This window comes from Zalophus californianus, chromosome 3, assembly GCF_009762305.2.
Source record: "Zalophus californianus isolate mZalCal1 chromosome 3, mZalCal1.pri.v2, whole genome shotgun sequence".
NCBI classification, from domain to species: Eukaryota; Metazoa; Chordata; class Mammalia; order Carnivora; family Otariidae; genus Zalophus; species Zalophus californianus.
In genome coordinates, this window is record NC_045597.1 from 135843077 (window position 1) to 135855014 (window position 11938).

The 11938-nt window shown below is 40.6% G+C and overlaps 1 protein-coding gene across 3 annotated transcripts in view; it reads left to right on the forward strand.

Annotated features, from left to right (window-relative positions):
- The window catches only part of ITGA6 (integrin subunit alpha 6), a 77238-nt gene extending 69424 nt beyond the window's left edge, over positions 1-7814 (forward strand). For 2 of the 3 annotated variants that reach the window (XM_027588353.2, XM_027588355.2), the window contains one exon: positions 3501-7814. In XM_027588353.2, the coding sequence (XP_027444154.1) occupies positions 3501-3662 (162 nt within the window). In that variant the 3' untranslated portion in view covers positions 3663-7814. Of the gene's footprint in view, positions 1-1216; positions 1347-3500 lie in introns of all 3 variants that reach the window. The other variant, XM_027588354.2, reaches the window with a different exon arrangement.
- Positions 7815-11938: the final 4124 nt, after the last annotated feature.

Sequence of the window (11938 nt, forward strand, 5' to 3'; positions counted from 1 at the left end):
CAGGCTGGTCCAGTCACCTTCATTTTGCCAACAAGGATGCTCATGACTGTGCATGTTAAGAATGTTGCCAAGCTGGAAGCAGGACCAGGACTCTTGGTTCCTGGTTCATTCCTTCACCCAACCTTACTCATCAGTATGTGTTACTGAAAGTTGGCTGGGTGTGTTCACTGTGTATTAAATGGAGGGAGTCACAAGTAGATAATCAAGATTAAGGGTTTGGATCAGTGCTGCCCAGTAAAACTTTTTGTGATAATGGAGATTTTCTGAAGCTGCACTATCCAGTGAGACACATGTGGCTACTGAGCATCTGGAATGTGGCTGTTGCAACTAAGGTATTTTTAAATTTGAATCCCCACATGTAGTTAGTAGTTACCATAATGTACAAAACCGATCTAGATTTTTACCTTACTGAGTTGCCAGACTAGGAAACAGAGTTTTCCAGGAAGGCAGATTTATTTTACCAAGCTATATTTCAAAGGGCAGTTCCACAGCCTTACAAACAAGTAAATAGAAAAAGTCCTCCCTCTTTGGATGAAGGAAATTATAGTAAAAAGTGGAATTACACCTCTGTGTTGATTTAGAGTGACCTAACCTGAGGAGCATAGGTTCCTACCACTTAAGGGTTACCTGGTGGTTCAGAATTTCGGAAAACGACAGCAATTGTTCTTTCATGATGGTGTATTTGAATTTATATTTTGATTTGCCCACAAACCCAAAGGCCTCAAGTAGACGGTGGTAGTTCTGTAAAACTTACTGTGAAAGGCAGAAAAATGCAGTATCTATTTTATTTGGATTTGTGCTAAATCTTAGCAAACTTCTTTGTCGCAGAAAAACTGCAGAAGTTGATCTTTTGCCTATTTTAGAGTTCATATTCTCCTGCATGAAGAAACCACCCAAAACTTCAATCAGATGGGTACATAATTTTCCTTTTAGGAGGATTTTTTTTTTTGTCCTCAGGATTTCGGTTACAGATAGAAAAATCAATTAGCTAATTAATGTCATCCATATAAGTATCTGACCAGAGACCCCCAGTAATCAGGTTGGTTTGGTTGCGGTCACAGTATGACATAGTGTGGTGGCTGTTGTTTTGGCTGATCCATAAGTGATCTCTCTAACAAGCTATAACTAGAAAACGGGTTACAATCTGAGATTTTTCTTTTGTTTAGCTCTTATACACAAAACTGTAAAACTGACTAAATACCTTGCTTCCTTATAGTGTGGTTTCTTCAAGAGAAATAAGAAAGATCATTATGATGCCACCTATCACAAGGCTGAGATCCATGCTCAGCCGTCTGATAAAGAGAGGCTTACTTCTGATGCATAGTATTGATCTACTTCTGTAATTGGTAATTGATCAATGTTTTTTAATTGCTAGCTGTGGGACCTGCTATGGTTGTGGTGGCTAACTTTAAGAGCAACAGCTTGCTGTGTGTGTCCCATTAACAGATGTTTCCAAACGTCCACACTGGCTTGCCTTGCTTGGATTTATTTTATTTCACTTGAAAGCTCAGTTTTGTTTTGTTTTTTTTAGAGACGCACAAAAAATCTTTTGTTGCAGGTGAGTTATTTTTGTGTTGTCAAACATCACCCACAGCAAGAAAGATGATTGGAATCGTTGTACACACGAAAGGAGGCATTAGACCTCCCTAGTAGCCCAGTTTGCTATGTGTTGTCAATCCCAGTATATAGCATCCCATTTGGAATTTCAAAGATGAATAAGAAATCATTGCAGGTTTCTTGTCCACTTTGGGATTTCCCACAGATAGCAGCTTGTGTTGACTGCCTAATTAACCTGTTGCATGTTGGAAACATTGTGTTTCTCTTGATGAGACGGCTTTCTCACTGTCCTTTCTGATCTTGCTATAAAGTGATGGGGGAAGGCTTGGAATGCTTTTGTTGCTCAGTAATTGTTTTATGCTAGCTAAGCATGCAACTTCCTTTTCCTGCATATCTACTCCAGGTCAAAGACCATTACAACAAACTATGACTGTTGACCCAGTGGACATGAGGGCCAATTTCAGAAAATGGCTCTTTACCAAAGTGTGACCTTCATTATACAAAATTCTAATATAAAAATGCTCTGGACAGTTACGGTTTCAAATATGTTGTAATGGAGTTTGACCTTGTTTCATGTTCCTAGAGATTTTATTCAACTTTGGGTCTCGGTTGATTTTTAAGTTTGTGTTTTGCTTCTCTTATTTGTAAATCCATGGAAACAGGAATTGGTGGTAATTCCTTTTCCGATTTCTGTGGGCACAAGAGGATGGAATCACTCCTGTAACCCCTTTCCACGGCACTGTCACAGTGAATCCCAGCCTTCCCATTTCAGCCCTACACACCACCCTTGATTTCCTTTTGTTAAATGAAGAGCCACATTTTGTAATAGTATTTTGGCTTTTTTGCACAAAACAAAGGAGTCCGTGTGGAAATGGCCTTAGAACAAAACTTCTTGGTCCGTTTTTCCTAATGATTTAGTGATGACTGAATCTAATTTCACTTTGCCCCGTGCCATTTTTATCAGCTCATTCAACATACATGTTCTGTTCCTGTTCCATGGTACACGTTGATCATTCATTCCAAGCATCTTCTCTTCCTCCTGCCCCTAGCTGCATTTTTAAATGAAAAACACATCTTGTCCATGAAACATATATTTTATTCATTTAAAAAATTCAATTTGATTAAAAAATTTCCTGATATGTTCTCAAAATCTTTGGATCAGATTGAATATTTTTAAAAAAATGAATAAAATATATATTCATTAATAATTTAAGTGTAAATGTCTTCTGCAAAAGAAAATATGAGGGTTGCTCTGAAATTCTATGGGATACTTTCCTCAAGTTCTTTGCAGTACATGATGGATTTTATTATAGGACATAGTTGCTATGTGATTTATTAGTGAAGCAGCTTAATTTGGAAGCACAACAGGAAATCCAGGCAGTGTAAATTGCCTTGTAGCTAATGACAGATGTGTACTTAGCCTCAGGGGACAGGAGATTCTTAAACTGACTCGTTTAAACACTGGCATATTCAAATAGTAATTGGCAAAATATTGGTGATTTGATTCCATTTTGTTAGTGGAAGAGAGGCATGATGAAATAAGCTTTCGTTTGTGGCCTTTAAAAAGACTGTTCTTAAATTAAAATGATCTAATAATCTGAAAATGAGATCTTTTTAATACAGTGTTGTGATTATAAAAAATGGAAGCACTGTCCCATAACTGAAATTGTTAGTAAAGAGCTAGCTTACTACATTGTTACAAAATGTCAAGATAAGATGGAAAAACAGACTTTTCTTCTAGTTTCACAGCTGTCTTCTCTTTTATCCCCACTGGCTGTTGTGTCTTTTCAACCTACTAGTTCCTTCTTAAAAGAAACCATGTGTTTTTTTTCCTTCATCCAGAGGTAGGCGTAGCCGAACATAAAGCTTAGACGTTCCCATTTTGGGCACTTGCTTTTCTTGCGGTACTTAATTCGTTTCTGCTTCTCTCTCCCCTCGGTCAGTGCGGATTCTTTAAACGCACTAGGTACGACGATAGTGTTCCCCGCTACCACGCTGTGAGGATCCGGAAGGAAGAGCGGGAGATCAAAGATGAAAAATACATCGATAACCTTGAAAAAAAACAGTGGATCACAAGGTGGAATGAAAATGAAAGCTACTCCTAAAAGGGGCCCAGAAAAGCTTCACAGTACCCAAACTGCTTTCCCCCCACTAACTCAGAAATCTAAGTGGACTTACGAGCCCGCTCCAGACCTGAATGTTACCTTCGGACAGACTACGCACGGTCTGAACTTACAGCTTTCACCGTGGATGCTGTCGTGCAGCCTGAGGCTCCCTGGGCTGGCACAGCCGCATTTAAGACTGTTGGAGTGGAGTTGGCTTTAACTGCCTTCATTTAACTTTCCGGGTTGCCTTTGTTTTTGGTGTGGCTGCCTGGCATGTGCCGGGGCCAGCCGTCCTCCGTAGCTCAGCCTCTGCACCCCTTCTTCCCCTAGGCCCGGGCCGTCGGGATGGCTGCATTTCAATGCCAAGTGCTCTCTGAAGTGAAACGTGCAATAGGTGATGTGGCCATCCTGCCGTCTTTTCCCAGATGTGTGAATCCTCCTCACATCACACAACATCCTGGCCTCACCCTTCCTGTTCACTAAAACACATGGCTGCAACAGACTTGAATGCTAGGTATACTTACTTGTATATGGTATTTATTTTTTTCTTTTTTACAAACCATTTTGTTATCGACAGGCCAAAGATTCTCCAGTTTACCCTTCCAGTTGGATTAAACAATCAGAATGTGGTTTGAATTTAGTGCACACACAAAAAATCCTTTGTAAGTTATTACATCTCCCTTCATGACAGCCCTCACCCCCCTCCTCCAGACCCAGACTGTTTCAGAAATAGGATTTAACCGTAAGATGTTTAATTCTTATCAGTGCATATTTTTGAGTCTAGAGCCCTGAGATCTCCTGCGTATTTTGTGCTGTAACTTTCAGGAACTCTCGGAAATAGGGTTGGTTTGTTGAACTTTGGCACAGTGTAGGCCCTGCTGCAAATAATGTATCATCCAGGACTTGAAAGAAAGGGTTGGTGCCTATTGGTGGGTCCAAATGGATCCAGCATGAGTCTACTGAGTATCTGATACCAGAAGTCAGAACATCGTAGGTTTTACATTTTTAAATGCTATTGGAATCATTTAATCAGTGAGTCAGTGTTCTGGTTTTTGCTTTGTTTCCTCCTACCCTATATTCCCCAAAATTACTTGGGACTGTGCTAACTACCATTTTAAATGTAAAAATTAAGTGGCAGAGAAGGAAAACATTTCTGCACATTCAAGAGACATTGAATAGATAGGAAATCTGAATTTTTAAAAATTTACTTCAAAATGTTGTTATATGGGAAATAACAGAAAACAGGTGCTAATTTGTTTGGATCTAGTATAAGCAGCATCTCAATCTTTCAGAACAAAATACAACTGTATGTGCCACTGTTGCTTCAGAGCGTGGTTTTTTTTTTTTTTTTTCTGAAATCATAGGCCCTTAAGATACTAAAGACATTATTCTCATTGTACTTTGGAATTTTCATTCACAAAGATAGTCTTACAAATGATACTTTGTTTACAAAAATTTCTCTAAAACAGGTCATACCAGTGTTGAAATCTCCCTTTCTTGCTTAGGTAGGTAACTTGTAACCGAATGCACTGGCTTTATAGGTTGCCAAGCAGCTGATATTTTGAAAGTGTCTATAGACCTCTGTTTAAAAAAAAAAAAAAAAGTCCTAAAAGGGAGGGAGGAGGTGGAGGGCTGGTTCAACAACAAAGAATGTAATGGTGTTTGTTAAAAACGTCATCTCAAGTCAAGTCACTGGTCTGTTTGCATTTGATACATTTTAATACTAACTAGCACTGTAAAATTATGATTAGAAAATACCTGTGGATATTTGTATAAAAGTGAAATTTTTTTATGAAAGTGTTCATTGCTTAGTAACACATTATGTATGTGAAACAAACTCTAAAATTATAAAAAACCTGAATTGCTTTTTTTATTTTATGGAGCCAAACTCAAGTTTTTGATATTTTCTGTGATTGAGGGGTTTTTTCCCCCCCTTTGGGCTCTATTGCACAGTTGTCAAAAGAAAATGATCTTAAAGATGGTTTTATTCAAGATATCTACAAACTGGGAGATGTCATTTAGCAATGATACCATGGCGTGAAGAGTAAGAGTTCTTATGGAAAAGTTGCTTTCTTCTGAGAAGATATTTTGGATGTGAGCGCAGTTCTGCTGTGACATTATTTATCGCCAAGGACTGATTTGGCAGAACTGACTGGCCTGAAAATATTTTCTTCACCAAAGGATTTTGTTTAGATTTAAGCAATTTTATGAGCTTTCTCTAGCTGGATTATCACAATCTAATAAATGAAAATAAGGCATGTATATAGAGCTCAGATAATATAGCATGCCCTATCTTGAATAAATTTCCAATGCAAAATGTCTTATCTGTCTAGTAACTTAAGTAATGGTTTTCTACTAGGTATTATATAGTGAATCTTAGTCTTCTTAGTTCTTTGGGTGGCAAAACCAGTCTGTCTGATCTTCAAAGAAATGTGATGGGTATTTTAATGACAGACCAGTGTGAATGAACTTTTATTCACAGTCCCATGGACCTACCCAGATTAATGACTATAATATGTAACCACCATAATCATTCAAAGTGTCTTGGCTAGGGCATAAATGACCTGTGCTGGACGTCATGGCAATGGCTTTATGTGATTCTTTCCCTTTCTCTCCCTCTTAAAAAAAATCCTGCAGGAATGCCCAGCAGTGACAGTAGTAGATAAATAGGAATATCCTTGGATCCATTTACAAACGTTGATATGTTGTTACTTGCCCCAATCTCACAATGGGTCATGCCCTTGGGGCTGAGACTATTTCGGAATATGGGGTAGATGTACGTGGTAATGCTTTAAATTGTCCAGACCACGGAAGTAAGGGTAAGATCAAGCCTTCTACCCTAAATGAAAACATCTTAATGAGAACTGATCTCTGGCACACTACCCCATGAAAGGACAATGTGGGAAAACATTGGGATTAATAGATTTTGTTTTAAAGGAAGAAAAGAGTGAAATATTCTAGGTGGCTGGGTTCCACAGAAGTACAACCTGAGGGCCGAGAAAACAGGAATGTATGACAGTTGTGACCGGGAGGGGTAGCATAAAGTAAGTGGTTAAAGGCAGTTCCTTAAGACCAAAAGGGTCTAATCATGGTTCAACCACTGAGGAAAAGACAAGGTTCAAAGAGATGAAGAAAATGAACTTCAGAATGATTTCAAAACAGCAGCTACCACAAAAAAGCCAATAGCCTCTGTTCTTCCAGTAGCTCTTGCTTATGGTCACATGGCAAGTAAGTGTTTTTTTTTCCTCTTGTACCTTTAAAAAAACAGGTTTTGCTGACTCTGAAAGGCATCTGGCCCAGCTGTTAGGATGGGGGAAGCAGTGAGTACCGGTGGCTGAGGCCAGCTCTGCAGAGGCGTTAACCAACAGGCCCATCTAGAAGGAAAGTTGTAAAGGGATTGATTCATGGTTAAAATCCTCTAAGAAGACAGAAATCAGAAAAAAACTAGTCTAGCACAGTGCAAGGGTGGACCACGTGCCACACAGTGCGTAACCAACCAGGGAATGGTTAATGAGGACACTGGAGTGAAGGAGTTAAGTGCAGTTTCTGTAGAGTCAGCAGGGCTTAAGGGCCTCTGTCATCTCTTCGCCCTCTCCCCAAAGCCATCTCAGTCCGACTGCTCCATGGAAATGGGCAGCGACAGACCCATGTTAGCAGAGGTCAGATAAAATTTTACTATTCATACTTCTAGAACGTTCACAAAGTCTCAACCTACACGGATAGCATGTACTTCATTATCCAGAGCTTAGCACATAAGTATTCAATTCACCAATAACCAGTAGATAGATGTGAGTGTTCTGTTATTGTGAGGTGAGCCTGGGTGGCTCAGTCGGTTGAGCGTCCGACTCTTGGTTTTGGCTCATGGTCATGAGATCCAGCCCCGTGTCAGGCTCCATGCTCAGCGGGCAGTCTGCTTGAGATTCTCTCTCCCTCTGCCCTTACCCCCATGCGTGCTCTCTCTCTCTCTCTCTCTCTCAAATCTTGATAAAAGATCCTGTCATTGTGAAAGAGACAGATGTAGTTTAATAATTGATAGATGAATGGATAAAGAAGATGTGGTATATATGCTCTATGGAGTATTCTGCAGCCATAAAAAAGATTGCCATTTGTGACAACATGGATGGAACTAGAGGGCATAATGCTAAGTGAAATAAAGACAGATACCATATGATTTCACTTACAGGTGGAATATAAAAAAACAAAGCAAACAAAGTAGAAACAGACACATAAACACAGAACAATCTGGTGGTTGCCAGAGGGGAGAGGGGTGTGGAGAGGAAACAAGAAAACAGTGAAGGGGAGTGGGAGGGACAGGCTTTCAGTCTGGGAATGGATAAGTCACAGGGATGAAAGATACAGCAGAGGGAATATAGTCAATAATGTAACAGCATTTTATGGTGACAAATGGCCGCCATACTGGTGTTGAATGCGACAGTATATAGAGTTGTCTGATTACTATGTTGTACAGCTGTAACTAATGTAACACCATGTGTTAACTGCACCTCAATAAAAAACAAACAAGGGGTGCCCGGCTGGCTCAGTTAAGTGTTCGATTCTTGGTTTCGACTCAGGTCATGATCTCAGGGTAGTGGGATCGAGCCCTGTGTCAGTCTCCACACTCGGGGTGGAGCCTGCTTAAGATTCTCTCTCTCCCCCTGCCCCTCACCATCTCTAAGAACAACCCCAAGTTCTCTATTACTACAGTCCTCCCCTCCCCAACACCTTTCATATGACCTGTAAGAATGAGAGAGTGTCTTAAGTACTATTTTCTTTTGACATTGACATTTTTTAGTATAAGCATGCCATAGTTTGAGTTTCCTCATTATGTGAAGCTATTTATAACTCATTAATTTATTTACACATTCATTAGTTGTAGAGTAGTCTTACAGTACCCATTATAGGCCAAGGTCTGTGGAAGGGGATGGAGATACAGAAGTTAACACAGACATGATTCTTACTTTTGTGGAACTTAAGTGATAACTAATATTTAATAAAAAAAAAAAAGGTTGGACATCACAATAGCTAATTTATTTGTACTTTTAAATATAAAATCCACCGCCATTTGTCTATGTACTGATATTACTTATCATATCTTACATAGAAGGGCCCAAAAATCATAATCACAATTTGTGAAAAAGTTGACCCTAAAGAATAAAATAACGGTTGCTTTCAGTAGGAATTACTTTGTGTTCTTTTCCTTTCTTTTAACTCTTATCAGTGTGTAATAAAACACTGGAATACTTGAAAGACTCTAAGAAAAAAATTTAAATAAAATAACAGATGGTACGGTCAAACATAGATGAATCTACTTTAAGTAGAATTTAAAATCTTGCATTATGATACAAATGGTTAACATATAAGGTCAGTACCTGATCCTATGTGGGTGGAACCTGCCTCCAGAACCAACCCCAATCCCAGAAAATTTGGAATAGTCTCTCTCAACCTGGGCTCTGCACATTTGAATTTCTAAGGAACATTTAAGAAAAAAGCCCAATGCCTAGACTGCATGCCAGACTGACCCTATTAGAATCTCAGGGTGGGATGCACGCATCAGTGCTGCTGAAGGATCCCAAGGGACTCAAAATGCAACTGAGGGTGACAGTTGCTTAGGAGGTCGTTGGATGCCCTCCATGTGGAAATGCCTCCTTTCTCCTTGTGGTGTTTCTAATGCACCAGTAACGAGAGCTGAGAAGCTAGAGGCACGCTTGCCATAAAGGTGTCATCAAATGACTCACAGAACTGAAGTTCTAGGGCATCTGCCTAACGGAGAAAACCCCCCTGGTTAGGAAGTCTCCATCAGCAGAGCGACTAAGAGCAGCCCTCCTCACGTGGTGACATGCCAAGAATCACCTGGGGGTCTCGTGAAGATACAGGTTCTGATTCAGGCAGTCTGCAACAGAGCCTAAGGGTCAACATTTCTAACAAGATCCACGTGCTGCAAAGCTGTGGGTCCATGGCTTACACTGTGGGGAGCAAGGGGCTCCGGGGTCCATCTCCTCCAAGTCATTTCTCTGCCACTTCCTACTTGTCTGACCTTGGACAAATATAGTCACCCCTGACTTCCAGGGAAGATGGCAGAGGAGGAGTATCCCAGCCTCACCTTATCCCACAGACACAACTAGCTAACACCCACATCAGTGTAAATAACCAAGAAAACAACCCAAAGATTGGCAGAACAGACTCCACTGCTAAATGTAGAGAAGAGGCCACACTGCAGAGGGCAGGAAGGGTAGAGACACGGGGCGGGGGGGTGGTGTGTGTGTTAAATGGACCTGCATGAGGTTCACTGGAGAGAGGGACCCATGGGTATGGGGAAGGGAAGCAAACAGACTACCACACCAGAGAGCCTGCAGAGAGAAGACAATCCCTATAACATTTGGCTTTGAAAGTGACAGAGGCTGAATTTCTTACAACCAGCAGGACTTAAAGCCTGGAATTTAAAAAATCAGTGGTCTTGATTCTGGGAGACCCCAGAGGGTGACAGGAAGCTGAGTCCCTGCTCTTAAGGAGACAGCGTGACAAAAAACCTGTGGAGAAACATAAAGAACAGTTTGAAAAATGCCTGGGATATAAGGGAGAGTTATTTACTAATCTCACAGCATGTCCTAGAAAGGCAGGTTTGCTGTGGGACTTCTCCATTGAAGGAGCTGGCAGGCACCACCCAATGCCCCAGCATAAAGTCATGGCCATCTGCGGGCAACAGTGTAGTGCCAACATTCACTACTTCACTTGCTTACACCAAGCCCTGTGTTTGGTGGGTTCTCAGTCCTGGCGGCAGTGGTGGTGGGCCCTGCAGAAGATCAAGGCACACTTTATTAAAATTGTGTGCCCTGCCCAGGTGTGCTCTGCGGATCTTCCCAGGCCAGCCCTGATCCTGGCCTCAGCAGGTCTCATTTTGTAAGCAGACTGGTGCAAACTTTGTTAAAACTGTGTGTCCCATCCCAGCTGGAGACAAAACATTGGCCACAACAAGCAAAGAGAGCCTCTGCAGACACCTGGACTGAAGGAAAAAGCACCCAGACCACAACAGCAGGGCATATGCAATACACACAGGAGACACCCCCCTTCTTGCTGGGTTTTGGTACATGGGGGACACTGCACTGCAGGGCACTATAGGACTTCTTCATCAGGCCATTACTATCAAAAGGAGATGTAGCTGACTTTCCTAACAGTGAGACAAAATGAGGAGACAGAGGAATATGTCCCAAAGAAAGAACAGGACCAAAGCACAAGAGACCTAAGCAACACTGATGTAAGTAATATGCCTGAGAGAGAATTTAAAGTAATGATTGTAAAGATACCCACTGGACTTGAGAAAAGAGTGGAGGACATCAGTGAGACCCTTAACAAAGAGATAAAAAAGAACCAATCAGAGATGAGGAAGACAATAAATAAAATTAAAAATACACTTGATGTAATAAATAGCAGGGTAGATAAAGCAGAGGAATGAATTAATAATCTGGAAGACAGAATAATGGAAAGTAATAAAGATGAGCAGGTGAGAGAAAAAAAACTGCAGAATGAGAATGTACTTAGGGAACTTACTAACCCCATCAAGTGTAATAACATTCACATTATAAGGATCCCAGGAGGAGAAAGAGAGGAGGGGGCAGAAAATTTATTTGAAGAAATAATAGCCAAAAACTTCCCCAATGTGGGGAAGGAAACAGATATCCAAATCCAGGAGGCCAGAGACGCCCCAACAAAATCAACCCAAGGAGGTCCACACCACAACACACAGTAGTTAAAATGGCAAATAGAAGTGATAGAGAATTTCAGAAACAGCAAGAGAAAAGAAGACAATTACATACAAGGGAATCTTCAAAAGGCTATCAGTGGATTTTTCAGTGGAAACTTTGCAGGCTAGAAGAAAGTGGCAAGATACAAGGCACTGAAAGGAAAAATAATCTGCAGCCAAGAACAGTCTATGCAGCAAGGCTATCATTCAGAATAGGAGAGATAAAGAGCTTCTCAGACAATCAAAAGCTAAAAGAGTTCATGACCAATAAATCACCCTATAAGAAATGTTAAAGGGGACTCTGAGTGAAAAGGAAAGACCATAAGTAAGAGTAAGAAAAATAGGAAAAAAAGATGCGGTAAACACACACACAGACACACACACACACACACAGGAATATTACTCAGCCACAAAAAAGAAGGAAATCTTGCCATTTACAATGATGTGGCTGGAGCTAGAGAGTATTATGCTAGTAAGTCAGTCAGAGAAAGACAAATACCATATGACTTCCCTCATATGTGGGATTTAAGACTCAAAA